This window comes from Stegodyphus dumicola, chromosome 4 (genome assembly GCF_044657685.1).
Source record: "Stegodyphus dumicola isolate Sdum_Otavi_A_Nest chromosome 4, ASM4465768v1".
In the NCBI taxonomy this organism is placed as follows: Eukaryota; Metazoa; Arthropoda; class Arachnida; order Araneae; family Eresidae; genus Stegodyphus; species Stegodyphus dumicola.
Window position 1 is genome coordinate 206,541,027 of NC_140771.1, and position 19,811 is coordinate 206,560,837.

Below are 19,811 nucleotides of genomic sequence, written 5' to 3' on the forward strand. Positions count from 1 at the left end.
CTAGCATTAGTGATGTCATAGCAACTGGCATGTGAAAGACTCACAAATCTGAATCGCCAATCAGATTTGCGAATCTTGCGTGCGCGAACTGGCTGTGATGCTTAGACTGCTTAGACTAAACTGCCATTTCAATTCACCTAGACACAGAAGCATTTCTATTGTATTGTTTTAATTTTGTGTTTTTTATTGTCACAGACAGTTATTTAGATAATTTATTTATCATATAACCATAAGTTCCAAAAAGATGAGTGAAGGAAATAGAGATGGAGAAAGTGTGATATCTATAGAATTTAATTGTGAGATAACAGACATACATGAGCAAGGCGTAAAAGACTTGGCAATGCAGTACGACCATATAACTCTCATTATGTGTACTATTCTGAAGCACAAAAACTCAATAAAGGCTATAACCCCAGCTAGGAACATAAATTATCTCAAAGCTTTGTAACTCTGTCCATGAAAAATTGGATAATCTGATGTTACAGTGGCTGACAGAAGCTACAGGTTATGTGGAGGGCAAACCAAAAGGCATGGGTCAACAAGACGTTTTTTGTGGAGTGGGTCAACTTGGTGTTTGATCCTGCTGTTAAGACATGCCCCTACATCAGTGACTTACCTATGCAATCCCTTCTTGTTCCTGACAATGTGGCTTGCCACCCAGCAACAAACCTTAGAGATGACATCCTTGAGAAATTCAGTTTTAATAAAAATTCTGAACCTTCCAACAAACACCACCTCTACTCTACAGCCCATGGACAAATATATGATCTTCAATTTTTAAAAACTTTTTACCAAACATGTTTCAACACTGCTCTGAGATTACGAAGAACACAAACCTCACCCTTTGACAGTTCTGGAATAACTACTAAAATATTGCTATATTCTTCAAAATTATTTATATGGCCTGGCAAGGTGTTACAAAAAGAACCTTGACCTCTGTATAGAAAAAGATGTGGCCTGACATTATGAGTGAAAGGACTTTGAAAGATTTAGACATAAACAAGAAGTGCTGGATTGTGTACCTCGGAAAGTCCATGAGCCTGGGTGTGGATGAGGGAGATATCAAAGAGCTCATGACCACACAATCTGAGGAATTCACGATGGAAAAGTTGATGGAGCTACAGATGCAGCAACTAATGGAATTTCTGCAGGAGACTGCAGAGGAGCCAGAAGTGGAGAAAGGTATTTGTTCAAATAAGATTAAAGATGTGTTTGCAATGTGGAAAAAAAATTCTGAGTTTGCTGAAAAGAACACCCTGAAAAGGTTGCAACTTATTTTGCAGTGATGTTATTTAATGACATCTGCCTAACTCATTCAGAAACATTCTAAAAGGGAGAAAGAAACAAAGCTCTTTAGACAGGTTTCTATTGAAACCACTTTCGGATAAAAGAGGCAAAAGCATGGCGAAAGAGAAAAGAACCACTGAAGAAAAAAATAAAGCAAAAATTGGGGGGGGGGATGTTAATACATATATCATATGCTAATCTAATACATATGTATCTATTATTTATTTCTTTAAATTATCTTTTATTAGGTTTTATAAAAAATAGATTATTAGGTTTTTACTTTGTTTATATGCAATATTTGTTCATTCTAAATATTTTTGTTAGGCTGAAATCATTTAACAGAAAAATTGGAATGAATTTTTTTTTTTTGGGGGGGGGGTCTGGCACAAATTGATCACACTTCAATTAATTTTAATTAAAAAAAAATGACTTGAGATACAAGAATTTTAACTTCAGCGTTTGGTTATGGAACGAATTAAACTCATGTCTCAAAGGTACATAAATTTTGTATTTGTTGGCAAAATGAGATACAGAATATAAATTAGTACAAACAATAAGTAATATATATGAACTGATTCCTCTCTACAGACAATTATAGTAAACAGTTAAACATGATAAACAGTTATGTAATGCACAATTACATTTGATGTAGATTGAAATGAATTAATTATTTACTATTTCAAATGTTATACTTCTATAAAAGCAGTAAACTATACTATGAATTACTTTCCATCTATTATATCAGGTACTAGAGAAACAAAACTAACTTGACTTTTGTATTATACTTAGGACCAACCATCTAACTACAGTACAAAGTCCGAAATCCGGACTCGTCGGGAGTTCGACGAAACCGGATTTGGGATTTTTCTGGATAATAGATCATCAATTTAAATCTGGGAAGATGGCATGCAGAAATTATACAATTAAAAATATGAAATCGTAATTTGTGAAATAAAGAACAATTATGATCTAAAGGGTATCGAAATTCACAGAAAAAAAAAAAAAAGCTTAATATTTATTTATTTGCTTTTTTAAACATTTCTTTCAATGTAAGTTGTTTAAGTTGCTTTCAAAAAAAAAATTAAAAAGTTCCTTTTTCTTATGTCATATACAGTTGACTTTCCAATGCCATACTCCTCACATAATTTTGACAAGGATATGCCTTTATCCATTTTTTGCAGAAATTCTACTTTTTGTTTAATGGACATTGAAACATGGTAGATCCTTTCACAGCTCCAACACTGGAAACTCTTTTCGATATAATCGAAAGTTCAAGCTTAATTTTTATAAAATTGCTGTAATAACAACAGTCTGCAAAAATAAATAAGTTGGATCAAATTAGAAGATTAAGGAGCAGCACAGTCTGCTACATTAACTGAAATACCTTAGAATCAGTTCAGACAATTTTAGCTTAGCTTAATAGCGTCCGTTATACATTATTGGTGACGAAAGCCAAGTTGTTCCCGCTAAATTTTGTCTTGCTCCTATTGCATACTGAATTAAGCCTGAATTGTATTAGTTATTTACTATACCTACGTTTATTTCTTGCACATGCTTAAAACTAATCTGAGTCCTGAATAAATAAACTCCCACATATACTTAAGGCTTTATCTAGGGTCGACACTAGATACCTCCTGGCGCAGTCTCTAAATTCTGCTACAAACCACCTTCCTAAGTTCTAAATTTTTGCCACATCTAAACTTTGGAACTCAGTGCTCCCCACCAAATCATAAAAAACTTCTCATCCCTTAATTTTGACGCTCAGTGCTTCCCAAAATTTAAAAAAAAAAAAAAAAAAAAAAAAAAAAAAATTGTGCCTTTCTTAAATTCTGCCGCCGCTTCTGGATTTATGGTGTCATATCAGTTATTACATATCAGTTATTCTTAATTAAAATAGCACTAAATGTAATCTTTTGGCCTATGACTTATTAAGAAAAGCTATTTTTAGCATATGAAAAGAAATCTTTGTTGAATTTTTCCTTGTCAACATTTCTTAGAGTATTTAAAAAATCTATAATCGTCACCAAGCGTAATGTTAGCAGAAAAAGTTGCCTTACTCTTGTTATTCAATTACCAATATCAAAAAAAAGTTTACACTTCACTGCATGAGTTATTATTGAAGCTGTAATGTATTGATAAACATGTGGTGATGAAAGCAAAATATAATAAATAATGACTCGCCATGTTGGGGTCAGGGATATAAAATAGGTGAATATTTTGGTTTGAGATGTAATGCCAAACAGACACTCAGCTAACGAACCAAATTATTAATCTAACAAATTTATGCTTACGTGATTGTTTTTTCATAACAATGTCTTTTATTTACTGCCTAAGGGAAATTAAGAATCGGAATTTTTAAATGAAAATCTCCACATGTTTTATTATGGAAGGAAAAATCAAATGCATGTGTAAAGCATACCAAAAAAAAAGTTTGTGGCTTTGAGGTTTGGATTTTAGATCATTCCGGATAATGGACATCTGGATTTCGAACTTTGTATTGTATAAGTCTTCACATTAGGGAGGGGGAGCAGGAGGTGGTGAAGGCACATTTTTAAGATAAATACAAGTAGTCGCACTTGAATAAATTGTTTTAGTTTTATCAATCACTTTAGCTTCGCACCAGTTTGGAGGAAATCAAAATTAGTTTAAAAAATATTCACAAAATGCTAATAGAAAATGATAATGAAAATTACGGTGTCAAAAAAGAAGTTATTCAAATTAAATATCTACTCTTTTATTGGTTAAAAATAATTATATAGAGTTAAATTAATGCCAGGACAATTTTAAAAACATATCTGTAATTTTATTTCAATTATGCATGTGTACTTGCTAATAGGGAACTATAAATTATAATCCCCTAAACTTATTCTGAATTTCATATGGAAAAGAGCTTTTAAATTTGAGAATTTTAATTTCAACTGCATTAAACAATATAGTAAAACTACCTTAGCTACATTTTCTTTATTTTCAACTTCTGCACTAATGCCATTTAGCACTTCTTTAGCAACAGTAGCATCATTTTGATGTAGTTTTGATGAAATATTCATACTTTCTGTAAAAAAAAAAAAAAAAAAAATTAATTAATAAAATTAATTCAAAAAAGAAATTAAAAACGTATTTAGTAATGAAAAACTTGTAACTTTGGTTAATCCAACAAATACTCAGATTGCTTTCTTTTCACACTTTCTGATTATAACGCATTTGTACTGAAATTATAACACACTTTATCAACTTCATATTTAGCTTACATAATGCAGCGGCACTTTTTAAAGCATTTTGGAGCAATTTTTTTTTCAAAAAGTACAGGAGTTAATTTGGAGTAGCATAAAATGAAAATTCAATTATTTTCACTTTCTTGTATGAAGTAAAAAGGAAGTATTGTTATCGCAAAAAGCTTCAGGCAGCATATTTCAACGAAAATATCCATTTTGACCGCTATCGAATGCAATTTAACGATGTTTTTGCGTGATATCTGTACGTAAGGACAGAATAAAATATTCTTTTCCTTCAAAAAAAATTATAAAACTGCTTTAAAATTAATTCTGAAGAGAATTTTTTGCGGCGTCTGTACGAACGTATGTACGTATCTCGCATAACTCAAAAACGAGTAGCCTCAGAACGTTGAAATTTTGTATATAGGACTGCTATAACATGTAGATGTGCACCTTATATTTTGGTTGCAATCGGCCGCACCAAACGTATATAAATATATTTATATATATATATCCACTCTGTTACCCGACGCAGTGATCTCAGTTTCTTTACTCATATATGTTTGTAAATTGTACATTTTTTGCTTTAAAAATGATTGAATTATGTTGTTTTTATCTTCTGGTTAAGGATTTTATGCCTTTAGTAAATCTGTGTGCAATATTTTTAGAATTATCAGCAATTTTAAAGTTGTTTAATTGCCGCTAAGCCTTTTTTTTTTAATGGCGGCCATTGATGTTTACATTTGAAACAGGAGACTAGTGGATTTGTAGCCAATCTAGAGAAACTTAGCTTCGCAACAACAAAGATAATGCATTAATTTATTATTGCCAATTAAAGCATGCTTAATTCTTTCTGGAATTTTTTCGAGGAAATAAGTGTTTGAGATTTATTTCGTAATTTTTAATATAGATATTTTGAGTTTTTATGTATTTTTGCCTTCTCTCGAAGTGAGAACTGAATTAATTAAACGAAAAATACTCAATTGGCTGTGAAAAAACTGTTTCTTTTTTGTTTTGTTTGCTTAATTTATTTTATACATCATTCTAGCTTTATTATAGTATTTGAATAGAACATGTGGCAACGATTAGATTATTCTATTCTTTAAATGATATAAATTTTGTGCATTATGAGTTATAATATGAATGAAATATATAAGTTAACTGTTATATAATTATTGGGTTATATAACAGTTAACTTAGTTTCCGTTATATAATTATTATATAAGTTAACTGTTATATAATTATTAATACTGTTAAGTGAATCTAGCGCCAGAGTGTCGCTATGGTAAACAAATACTAGAGTGAATTTTAAAGAATGCATTTATTCTATTGTGGTTTATGTGCTGTCGGCGAAGTAGATTTAATTCAATCCAATAAGTTTAAATGAAATGCAAGAAAAAATGCGTACAATTTAATATTCCAATACAAGGAAGTCATATGGTGTACACGTCAGATTTTTAATAGACATATTCAAAATCTGGAATTGTAAAAACCATCAACTGCTATCACTACTGATTTAATATTTTGGGGTTGTATGTCTATTCTTAGCTACCAAAGCTTTTTGTATTGTTCCAGTCATATGTCTGCTCTCAGCACCACAGCAAAGAGCCATAATGATCTTATATTTAAGCTAGCAAACTTCATTATCTTACATATTATGCATTACTCTTTGTTTAACAAAAATTAATTCTGAACAACATGATACCTACATTAAAAACTTATTATGTGGGCAAAGGGTTAAAATATTACAATTACAGCAAAGGGTTAAAAGTCTTAATTTTGAGCTTTGCAATATGTATCCATGAAACAAATATCTAAATTTATCTAAGAAATATCATACATAAAGAAAATACTCTTTCAGAAAGAAAAAAGAAAAACCTAATAAAAAGAGGTTAAGAATTATTTAGCTTTTATATATAGGAAAAGTATAGAATTAAATAAATTTCTTGCATCAAGATAGGAGAGAAAAGCATTTTAATTAAAAACATCAAATTAAAGCTTAGATTTTACCATTGATGAACTTAAATTTTTATTTCTAACATTTTAATTTTAATTGTATATACTTTTAATTCTAAAAATTAAGCCAAACTAAGCTTAGGGATGGAGAATATATGATGACTAATTCTTCTTAAATTTTCTGGCGAAATATTAACATAAATTTATAAATCGAAAAATCAGTCCATTAAAATGAATTTATTGCCAACAAAAATCATTATTATTATGAAATGATTGTTTTATTATGTATAAAACAGTCAATAACAAACATTTTCTTCTTCTTCTTCTTTTTTTTTTTTTTTTTCTTTCTTTCTTCTTTTTTTTTGTTAAACACTGCATGTAGCCCCAAGTGCTGCGCATACTGCTATCAAACAATTTGTAAAGAAAATTACTTTTATTTATTAGAAAAGTAAAAAGAACACATTTTCTTCTTATTTGATGATTTATATTAGCTTAAAAAAAATCCTTTCGTAACTGTTATTTCTACATTTTCCTTTCCTCTCAAGCCTTTATACATTTCTTCCAACAGATAACTGAGGTTTTGAAAATCCAAGACAAAAAATACATTACCACTAATATCTTAATTTGTATTTTTACTATTTTAGAAAAATCCAAGGAAATAATACCGTAACCTTTATAATGTAGATGACACAAACTTAAAAAATTGTAAAAAAAAAAAAAAAAAAAAAAAAAAAAATTTTTAAAAAGGAAGGACAATGCATAACTGAACCACATAATTTTTACTGACAAGATTCCTCCATATGCTGATGAGGTGCTTGAATAGCAGAAATCACAAAATGGAACAAAATCAAGTCAAATTTTAATGAAAGTGAAAATTAGCATTTTAATTACACTACTGAAGTACTTTAAGGTGTATGTTATTATTTCTGAAAATATTTTAACTTTTAGTCCTCGTTTCATCATAAAATTTAAAGAAAAAGAAAAACAAAAATTAAAAATTGTCCCTAATCTGCTACAGAAAATATGCTTAAAACTAGTCAAAACTTTCTTTTTATAGATATCTGATAATAAGTCAGATCTGGTACAAAGTCAGCAATATACCACTTTTAGTAATACCTTACTACTCAGCTTCTAAAGTGGCTTAGCGTTTGGCCAATATCGACTTTAATAAAAATTTGACACAGCAAAAATGCAATTTTTCAGCAAACATAAGACTTCAAATGAGAAATTTCTACAAAATACAATACAGTGGAAAATAAACTTCAGAATTTGTTTTAGTTTCTAATTTTGGTATCTGGTACAAATGCATTTACTGATATCATCTGGCCTCTTTTTGTAAGAGATATCATTTAATTTTTCTTCAACAACATTACAAAGATTTTCAGTCAAGAAATAGACAGCTATTATCCTCAAAATAGAATCAGAAACAATTATTTTCCTTCACCACTTATCCTATCTCTAAACAGATTTTATTCATATAAAATATGAGATGACATTCTTCATGCTTTTTATATTGCTACTTGGTGGGAAGCCCCAAGCACATCCTGTATTTTGAATCTGATACTGTTTGGAGGTCTACAAAACTATGCTTATGACTTTATTTTAGAGCATATGTAACTAGATTCTTCAACTTCTTCAGCATCTTACAGGTTCAAAAAATTCAAACAAGCAAAAAAATAAAAGTCATGTCCTCCTTGATTTCCTGCATTAGAATTAAAATACCATGACTGGAAACTGTGACAGGAAAAGTTTTTCTGCATCACGACAAATATTCTGCAAAAGCCTGTTTTGGACCGAGTACCGTGCTATTGCTTTTGTGACAATGACCGGTTCAAGCTTGTCAGTGAATCTTAATTTTTATTTTTTTTTAAATGTTCTCCTCTTTGTTAGAAATTTCTCTACCCATATCTCTAATACCAATGTATTATAGTTTCATTTGCTAATGTTAGTTTTTGATGGAAGTTATTAACTCTTTACATCAGCAATAGATGATTCGACCAACAGTCATATATGTTACACAAATTCTTAAAATCAATTTTCAATACATACTTTCAAGTTTGTCTATATTTATAAATGTTACATTACCATAAAATACCATCTCTATTGAAATACGATATGTGATGAGAATATTTTTGGACTGTTACGCAGTATGCCAAAAAGGTGTTTCAATAGAATTTTTCATATAATTATGAGTCTTTAAGTAAATTCTACAGACTCATAACTATATGAGAAATACCTTGAATAATTATATGTACATATGTATTAGTTAGAATAACATGTCACAGATATTCTGGCAAAAGTGAACAAGTGGTCTGTGCAAGGTTTAGAAAACACATGCAAATACTAATTACTACCTGCAAAGACAAAAGTGCATAACAAGATTGACCATATAAGTTTTACACAGGGTTTAAAAAATTAACACTTTTTAAAAACCAATTACAGTGAGAAAGGATACTTAACCTATATCAGCTTTCTGAAATTCTGCCTCTTTTGGTTTTAGTTCATATATTGAAGTTAATAGGCATTTAGTTGTTTTATGTACTACATAAGAAAATAATGCTAAGCAAAATGCTGCAGCTACAGAAGCATCAGAATGATCTAAAAAAGAAAAGGAAAAATAGTTATAAAATAAAAATTAGATATATAAAAGTAATAAAAATTACGATTACTCAGTTTGAAACTCAACATCCTCCATCCTCCCCCCAAAAAGCAGCAACATTTCTTAAATCCAAGATAATTTTAATGGCTAGTGCATTTAAAAACTGAATTAATTTATATGGTTCAGCACTATTTTAAAGTGTCAATTCCTAGAACTATAAAGCCAATCATACGACTTAATATTCCATCATAACTTCTTAGTAGAGTAACCACTGTCCACAGATGAAGACTTAAAATAACCCTTTTAATTTTCAGTAGCTTGATAGTTATGCAACTTACTCAACATAAAATAAAGTCACTATTAGTGGGAAAACTCTGAACAAATGTTCTACCAAATTACACTATTGAATGCAAAGTTACATGCACCTAAATAAGTTTTGCTTAGGCCTTAATCTTTTAACTAAACAATTAGAGCTAGCAAACCTGAAAATATTTATTTGTTTACTGTCCACAGATGTCCACAGATGAAGACTTAAAATAACCCTTTTAGTTTTCAGTAGCTTGATAGTTATGCAACTTACTCAACATAAAATAAAGTCACTATTAGTGGGAAAACTCTGAACAAATGTTCCAACAAAATTAGAGTATTGAATGCAAAGTTACATGCACCTAAATAAGCTTGGCTTAGGCCTTAATCTTTTAACTAAACAATTAGAGCTAGTAAAGCTAAAAGCAACTCAAATCTATGGTTGAATTGAACTGCTGTACTGTACAGTCAAAAGTCGTTAATCCGGACTCGTCGGGACTTCGGCGATTCCGGATTATCGATTTTTCCGGATTATAGATCATCAGTTTAAATCTGGTAAGATGGCATGCAGAAATTATAAAATTAAAAATATGAAACATAATTTATGAAATAAAGAACAATTATGATCTAAAGGATATCAAAATTTACAAAAAAAAAGCTTAATATTTATTAGTTTACTTTATTAAACATTTCTTTCAATGTAAGTTGTTTAAGTTGCTTTGTTTTGTGTGATAATACTTTCTCTTTAATTCTATAAACAGACATAATTTCTTGTTCAGTTACAAAGTTCCGCTGTTCAAGTGCTATAATTGCTATGTCGAGAATACCGACTAATTTGTCAATCAAATTTTTTTCATTTTCAATAACCTCTGTGTCACTTTCTTCACTATTGGAAGTGAATTATAATGACAAGGAATTTGATTTAAATCATATCAAAGAGAGTACATTGAGATGAAATACTACATTTAGTAAGAAATTATAAGCCAAATAAAATAAAAACATCTGCCCTGAAGATAAGGATAGTGCTGACAGATCAACTTCCAATTCATTGCGCGCCGTGGTGTCCCCCCCCTCCCGCCGCGGAGCAGCGTGAAATTGATAAACAGATTTCGGAATGGTTAGAGAAACAAAGGATATGCCTTTATCCATTTTTTGCAGCAATTCCACTTTTTGTTTAATGGACTTCGAAACATACTTTCGCTTTGTAGATCCTTTACATATTAGTAAATATATATCGGAAATTATATTTGACATAATCGAAAGTTCAAGCTTAGTTTTATAAAATTGCTCTAACAATCTGCAAAAAATAATAAGCCAGATCCAATTTGAAGATTAAGGAACAATGCAATCTGCAACATTAACTGAATTAGATAATTTTAGCTTATCTTATACCGTCCGTTATATGTCAAACTCGCATGTGTAAACGTATTATGCGCACACGCATATTTGCAGCCGTAAAGGTCTTACACACATGCCTAAACGCCTATGCGCATGCGTCAACGCGCCGCATGCGCAGAAAGTTTGTAGCTTTGAGGTCCGGATTATAGATCATTCCGGATTATGGGTGTCCGAATTAACGACTTTTGACTGTAATTTGTTTTTCATTGTACACAAAAAACAAATAATTTACTGTGTACAGATAAAATTTCTCTTTTCTCATTATGTTACTAATGATTAGAACTCTATGTTCAATGCGCTGGATAATTACAAATCTTAAAAAATGATAGCATAAGATTAGTTGAACTTCTCATTACTGCAAGTTAAGATTGCTTGCTACTATGTTTGTTCCTTTTTCAGAGAGCTATTTTAATTTCTATAATAATTATGCTTTTCATTCCAGGTAATCTTCATCCAATTTATGAACTTATGGGTATTTTTGGCCCTCTGTCAGCTAACCAACTATTTAACAACTAAACAGAGTTAAATCCTCATTAAACAGCTTTTATCCAACAAATTTAGCACGGGGGGGGGACGACCACTCTTTAGTAACAAGAAGATCTAATGCTAGTTTAACAAAATAACAACAATATGCTCCAAATCTTTTCAATTCTAAATTTTTGATAGATACTCAACACAGCAGTCCCCTCCCCCTTTTTTTTAAACTACATAGAAGCAGGAATTACGTTCATTTCACATACTGATGTAAAATACTATTTTTAATTTTTCCAATAAAACTATAAACAAATATTCACAAATCTGTGTGCAAAACTTCAAACTAATATAACAATTAATAATCTTGTTGACAAACACTCCGTCAGACACTCACGGAATCAAATATTATCAAACACTATGAGTGATTTATTCTAAAACCGAAAAATTAAAGAATTGGAAACCCTCTCCAAAGGAAAACTGGATTTTTCATGAATCTACTTATCATTGACAATAGTGAAGAAATTACTGTCCAGAGTAAAGAGATGAAATTTTAAAAACCTACCAATTTTTAACATATGCATGGAATGAAGTTAATTCATCAAACTCTCAGATACAGTGTGATGATTATACACCAGCATATGGTCTTAAGATAAGTAAGTATTAGAAGGAAAAATAATAAATGATGTTCATTGATGTAATCTATAGGCAACCAAAAATTCTTACAGAAGTATGAGGTAAAAGAAGATTTAATATTTTCTGAGTAAATGATAAAAGAATTTGGAAAGTAAAGTATTTTAAATAAATACATATTCTGATATTAGCATCTTTTCCAAACAGTAATTTACAGCATAAAATCAAATTTTATGAATTCCACTACTACACTTTATACATATATATGTTATAATCAAACTTTGGTCATTGGCCAAAGTCTGAAACACATAATAATTTGCCTCTTCTTTATAAATCTGACAAAAATTATGTATATATATATATATATATATATATATATATATATATATATATATATAATTTAAGAAAAGAGACTAAACTAAAAAAGACCTGTGCGGACAAGTATTTTGTGCATTGAGCTGCAAAATTAGAAAACAAGGTAAATAGAAAATTCTTCATGCTACTGCTAACAAACATTTGTAATTGCAATTTATTTCAACTTACTGTTAAAAATTATTCACAGGAATCACAGTATCACGTTTGCTTTAAAGCAATGGCATGAAGAATTTCCTTTATATATATATATATATATATATATATATATATATATATATATATTAACAAAGATGCATTTTACAAAGATGCATTTTTAAAATCCCCATTTTTATATCAAACTATGTTCCATCATTTAACAAAAGAATGCATTCTCTCAGTTACAGAAAAGTCCAATATTATTTTACACATTTGATAAAATATTCCTGTAGCATCTTCATGAGATTAAAAAAATACTGGTAAATTATTAGAGATTTCTGATTCCTGCTGATGGCCAGATATGGATTTGGCCATAAAATACACGACAGCTTATTTGTTCATTTTATTGAAGTTTACGTACTGATGTGAAAATGCAGAAAAGTATAATACTGTATATTGACATGTCTACATTAGTTTCTTCTGATGATTTAGTGAATTTTACTCCTGGTCATCCCAAGACGTTTATTAAATTTGTATTTGACTGTATTTGATATTTTTAGGATATTTTCCCATCAATATACTTTTATAATTCTATTATTATTAATTAATAAAATAAAATTTTTAAAAACTGAATAGTTTGGAAAATTTCTCAAAGGAAATTTTTTTTCTGCTCAAGAGGTATATTGACTAACATAGTGTTTGCTTTATGACTTTGAAAAACATGATCACACTAATATGATACAAACATGCATCAATTTTTTAGGCAAACTCCATTATTTAAAAGGACTATTACTCTGAAGCAGCAGGTCACTATTTACAAAGATCAAGGTATAACAGTAACAACTCATGTAAACTTTCTATTGTAACAAAATACTCAAACAAGTATGCTTTAAACAGAGGGAGGGAAGACATATAAGCAGACTAACCAATAAAAAATTTCTAAACATTTACCCAGTATTGAAATAAAATTACAATCTACTTATAAGAAACAAAGTTTATTATGAGAAAAAAATTAAATAGGGAATATTACAATTTATTTACTAGACCTAATGTGATTATTTACAAGACATTAGACATGTTATTCTATTTCTCATTATAAATTAACAATATTTGAAAGAAATATATTTTAAAAAAGCATATGAGTGTATATATATAAAATATAAATAAGTGATATTAAAATCTTTATAAACACATTGAAGTTCTAAAAACAAATACCTATTCTAAAATATGACTACAGCCAAAACTATAAAACAATATTAAAGAAAAAAAAAAAAAAAAGAGAGAGAAAGAGAGAGAGACAGAGACAGAGAAAGAAACAACTCTACTAACTGTTCACCCTTTTCCTCCCCAGTACATGACAGATGTTTATAAAAGTCAACAATATAACTTTGGATTAAAAAAAAAAAATAATCACCTCTTTCTTGCAGCTTTGAAACACACATCATGGACATAACCACAACTTTAAAAATCATGTCATCAGACAGTTGAGCAGAAGATTCTTCTTTGCATGAATTTTTTACAGAAGAATGAGAATTAAGAGTAATATCAAATTCTTTTATTATATCTTGACAGTAAATTTCAGAACTGTAGGGAAACAAAAAAGAGAAAATAGTGAAGAAGCAAAATCTGAATACATTTTTAAAGGAAGTTTTAATGGCCTCATTTACTATAATTACACAATTATACCACAAATTTCATATTATTATAAAGGAAAATTGTTTCAAACATCATTGCAATATTAAACATAAAATATATTTTATAATATATTACTGTGCTTTTCTGTTATAAATATATATCTAGACCAGTGGTATGAAGTTAGCCCCGAAAACAATTTTACGTGGTCCACAAATCCATTTCCCACAGTTATTTCAGCCAATGGATTCCAATTACTTTTAATCTGCATTTCAATACATTTCTTGCATTATCAAGAAATGGGCAATCAAAAAGCAGGTGGAAAACACTTTGCTGGATGCCAAGCTTGCAGTAACACAAATTGGAAGATGTCAGCTTAATTTGTTTGTGATAAACTTTAAACTTATCATGCCCAGACAAAAATTGCATAGCTTTAAAATTGAGCAGTAAATCCTTACTTTTCAGTCTTTCAAAAATAGTTGGGAAGAATATCTTTATAACAGTTCCCTTATTAGAAGAGATATAATCACAATTCCATTGCTCAATCATTTTAGCTTTGAATGATTTTTTAAAATAAGATTTTGGCATATTTACATCAACATTAATATCATTTTTAGTTGCATTCTTAACAAGCCAATCAGCTCTCTAGTTTCCATAATTACCTGAGAGACCACGGACAAATGTAAAAAACACTGAAATACCCTTCTTCAGATCTCTGAGAGATTGCTGTATATTATCAATAATATCATTAGATAATGAGGTGTTTTTAACCCTTTGAGGGGCGGTATATAAAATAAATTAAACTGTCGTAAAATTTTGCATGAACTATAACTTATGGACCCTAAGGATACAAAATTAAGACTTAAAAAAAATCTAGAGCGAAATCCTGAACTTTGAGAGCCGGTATATATTTTATACCGGCGCCCCTCTAGGACATTTTTTTCCAGGTAGCTGCCAACTGTTAATCTTTGTTTTTAAAATTAATTTTGGGTACTTTTGATGTGCGTCTGTAGTGATGAGTGCTTGAATATAGTTATGTAAGTCTAAAGACAATTTTTTTTTTTTAATTTTGGCAGAAATTTAAAATTTTAAAAATAAAATTTATGTTATTTTTATGCACTTTGATGACGCAACCCAGCTGAACATACTTATGTAAAATATGGGTAAAAAGCTTTTCAACTTGATTTAAATTCAATATTATTTTATAGAAAAATTTAGCAAATATAACACTGCATGTGTAAATCGTATCGTGCTGTAACTGGACTAATATAATATTACAAGCAGATGTAACTCAGCCGAAAATTAAAAAAATTGAAATATGAAGCACTACGACCGACTCAGATGAGAAAGTATGTTGCATTTTTGAAGTTGTATTTTATACTTTAGATAATATGTGAAAAAACAACCATGCTTCATACTATGATATGAAGAATCCCCCCCCTCCACGCACACACACTTTAGATTATCAAGGACCGTAAGAGTCCCTTTTTTATTTTTTGTAAATATAGGTTGTAACGTATCTTTTTGTTCAGGAAGAAACGCCGTTAAACAATTTTATTATTTGATACACCTCAAAGCTCTTATTCTGATTTTCAACCCATTTGGCTGCATAGGGGCTCCTTTTCAACTTTTGGATAAATTTTAGTTTGCCTCTAAAACGGGCCTTAGAAATATTTTTCCTCCTTTCACCAACTGTGAGAATTTATTTCGGAAACAACCTATTTGTATCAACGAGAGCGCAGATTTCTCTTGTGTTTTTTAGTCTTTCATCTGAAATTAACAAAGAATTTCCCTAAAGAATAAAAGCATGCTTTCAAACCAGCAGTTTTTGTGAAGGAAGAGCGACGGAGAGCTCACGACTTCGGGTGAGATGGACCTTAAGTACATTTCCATTTTAAGTGAGCTTTCCCTTTGTGTGATCTTATCACACCTCACAAAGGAAAGAAGGCGTGACTCCCGAATGACAAATTAGTTGTCAATCACCTCTTTTATTTTCCTTGCACTCTAGAATTTTGGAAAACACGAAGCAACGGGTGTCTTTTGGGAGTTAACATGCCACATTTAACCCCCACAATTGTGTTTTGATGGCAAGTTTTGACCCCAGATGGCAATTTTGAAATCGATGAGTCTTTCTCTTGGGAAAGAGATAAGTGCTGAAATAAAAATTTTAGCTAAACACAGACGAATGAAACTCGAGCTGAGTACACAAAGAATAAATGAAACTAATATACTTGTATTCAGTCCTAACGCAGAGTCAATAAACTCCCCATTCCTCCATGAACATAATACTGAATCCTAAACGACTTATAAATTAATCATGAAAAATTATTACATCATAAACTGTTATAATAATAAAGAAATTCTGTCATGTCACAGAGTATAGATGGAGAAGACTGGTGCTGCCATCTATTGGCGTGGTACCCTCAGTGTGGGCGCCGGTATATATTATATACCGGTTTTAAAATCGTATAAATAATCTTCTGTTAATTATCATTTCTGACAAAAATGAAGTAAATATATAAGATTCAGCATGTGTACATTATATATTTGCAGGTTTTGGCCCTTCAAAGGGTTAAGGGACTCCAGTGAAGAATCTGCACAAATTAAGTAGCTGTTAGCACGCCCATCCTGGCTAAGTATCCGCTTAATTCCAAAATTAATACACAGACTCTCAGAGATATATACAGAACATTCATTTCTAATGCAAAAGTGGTGGTACTCAATTTCAACATCATCCTCAAAAACAACATAAGCAAAACTAACTTTATCATCCCTACTACCATCAGGAATATATTTTATTTATTACACTGATGTTATTATTAAGCACACACAAAGACAAAAAAAAAAAGCACTTTTTTATATTAAAAAGCAATGCATTTTTATAACACTGTGAATTTTCAATTGAGAACAACGTGCTTTTATGTATTTTATCTTTATTTACACTATACAGGACTTTACAACTATCGAAACTAATAGCCTTTTCTAATATGTTAATAAATTAATAACACTGCTGCATAACAAATATATGTATATTATAAAAAATAAAAGTTAGAAATAATGATGTAGGAAAATTGAGATGCAGAAATACTGATTAGGCAGCATGCATATAGGATAGATAGATAGTAGTAGATCCATATTAAGAACGAGTATAAGAACGAATCCATATTATAACGAGAAGAATTCCGATTGTGTAGAATGCTAAAATGTTGAATTTGTAATAACTAAACTTGGCTCGAGGCAGATTAATTTCCATTTTTATTTAAATTAACATTTGTGGCCACAATTCACTTAGCACTCTGATTGTGCCTACTGAAGAACATTTAGAATTTCGATACTGTTGAGATAGGTGGAAAGCATCTAAGTGGCAGCAGAAGTAGAAGTGTGCATTTATTCAGTACAGCAGAGAAAGGTTTTGATTTAGTTTAGAAAAGTTTCAGTTCTCAGAGTTTAGGTTCCAAATTAATTACGTCATCATTGTTATGCAAGCAATGTGACATAGATTAATCAAAGAATGGCACAGTCCAGAAAAGTTATTATTTTTAGATAGAGAGAAGAAATATCCAAATTAAAAATGAGGAATTAAAAGCCTATTGCTAAATTTAATTACAAAGCTCATTTACACATGTTTTTATCTTATATATATACATACATATAATTTATTTGCTACTATATTACTGAATTATAACTCCTTACACAGAAAGTAATAAGTTAGAATTCTATAGTAATAAATTTACTCATTATCGTATTTAAAACTGAATTAGGTAAAACAAAAATACTGAAAAATTTAAATAGGAAAGTACAACCAACAAACTAAATAATTATTGTTATTGATAGGAAATTAGTTGACTTTTCAAAGGGAACAAACTAGCTGTTCAGTAAGATTGAGTTTAAATTATACAAATTGCTAATAAGAAACAGTAAGAATAGTGCAGAGAAATTAACTGGTTGTCCTGTTTTACTTGAATTACAATCTGAGAATTGGAGCTTATAATTAAATTAGAGTAAGTTGGATATTCTTAGAATTAGAGTAAGTTAAATATCCTTCCTAACGAAAATTGCTCCCTGAAACTTTCGCCTTTGATAATAATATTAAAACTATGCAAAAACTATGTTACAACAATTTAAAACAATGAAGAACTACATTATATAGTTGTATTTTTGTATATAATATACAAAAATACATTCTCGTAAGACTAAGAAATATTAAAAATTTTTTAAAATTTTAAAAGTTATGAAATTAAGAAAATTTATGTAATTAATGCACATTACAGGCTAGAAGTGAATTTAATTAACTTAGGTGTTTGCTAACAGTGAATCGTAGACAAAATGTCTGCTACTCTCTTCGTACTCAGAATGGAATTTGGAATGCGAACTGGGATATAGAATGGAGGGGGAAAGAGACAGAACATAGGTGGTGATGTATTGGATGCTATTTTTGGAAGGCAGGAAAAACACTTGCCGTGTGTTTTATCATAAAGTTGGCGAGTGAAAAAGTGTACTGGTAAATTTTATTTTTAAATTGACCAAACAAAAGAAAGTACAAAAGAAAGAAAGTAATTTTTTACTGCTCAAGAGCTTCTAAGTAGTTTTAGAAATTTAAAATAGGCTCATTTTGTTAGTAAACCAAAAAGAAAGAAAGAAATGCCACAATAAACTATCTTTATATTACATGCACTAAGTACAATAATTACAATGTTTACAAACCCTTTAACTGATAGTCATTTAACAGATTCTGCTTTTGAAGATTTAGGAATAAATTATCATATCATAACCCTATCAGCCTAATGATTTAGATTAAGTAAAGAATTTATACATAGGAAGAAAAAGATTACATTTTCATTAATAAATTCTATACCAAAAATATTATACAACACTACATTAGAAAAACATAGTATCCTAATTTTATTCATTTTTTCACAATCCAATATTAAGGTAAAAATATTTCATGATAAAATTTTTTGATAAATTCCCTTTGTATAACTTACATATAAAAAGGGGTAACTGTTTCATTCAACCAATCTTTTTTTTATTTATCTCAAAACATCAGTTATAATTTCTCTATTACCTCACAGTAAATTTTAAGAAACCTAAAAAATGCATAGCATTAAACCTAATTAGAGGAGTTCCTATGTTTGAAAAAAAAAATATATATATATATATAGCTTCATGAGAATCAGTTCTTTGAGTAACAACTATTCGCGGAAATATTTGGCCTGACTAGAATTGCCGGTTTGGCTTTAACTTATAACTCGAGTAAAGACGAAACACTTTCATATTTACGTATTTTTATCAATTATTGATCATTGAACGGGAGTTGGTTTGTTCCCCTTGAAAAGTCAACTAATTTCCGATCAATGACAATAATTACATGTTTTAATTTTTACTTTTACAATTGTAATATTATTCCTCGTGATGATTTAACTCCAGTCCCCGTTAAAACATTATTAACATTTTGCTTTCAAATTACTTCAAAACATCTTTCAAAATATAACTTACCAGTATGGATGCACACTTTTAAAATAATTCTACTTTAATTAAACTTAGGAGATAATATAATCAATTAATCAATACTGTTTAGGAAATAAATTATATATATATATATATATATATTAAACTATTATGTGAAATATGTGTTATGAATATGTTATTTTTGTTTAAAACCATGGAGGGATAGTTATAATTAGTCAAAACCCATCATTTAACCCTGATTTTGACTTCAGTTCTGTTCTGGTTGGTGAACTGCAGCTCTTTTCACATTCACAAAAAATTTATTTTCTTTAGTTAACAATATACACTCATGGACAAAA

The 19,811-nt window shown here is 29.5% G+C and overlaps 1 protein-coding gene across 2 annotated transcripts in view; it reads right to left on the reverse strand.

The window, feature by feature from the left end:
• The window catches only part of Smg5 (Smg5 nonsense mediated mRNA decay factor), a 150,301-nt gene that overhangs the window by 61,175 nt on the left and 69,315 nt on the right, over nt 1-19,811 (reverse strand). For both annotated transcript variants that reach the window (XR_015040860.1, XM_035366452.2), the window contains exons 9-11: nt 13,787-13,956; nt 8,916-9,053; nt 4,233-4,339 (exon numbers count right to left, since the gene is read on the reverse strand). Coding sequence is in view for 1 of the 2 variants with exons in the window: in XM_035366452.2 (XP_035222343.1) it covers nt 4,233-4,339; nt 8,916-9,053; nt 13,787-13,956 (415 nt within the window). In the remaining variant the exon portion in view is untranslated. The remainder of the gene's footprint in view (nt 1-4,232; nt 4,340-8,915; nt 9,054-13,786; nt 13,957-19,811) is intronic.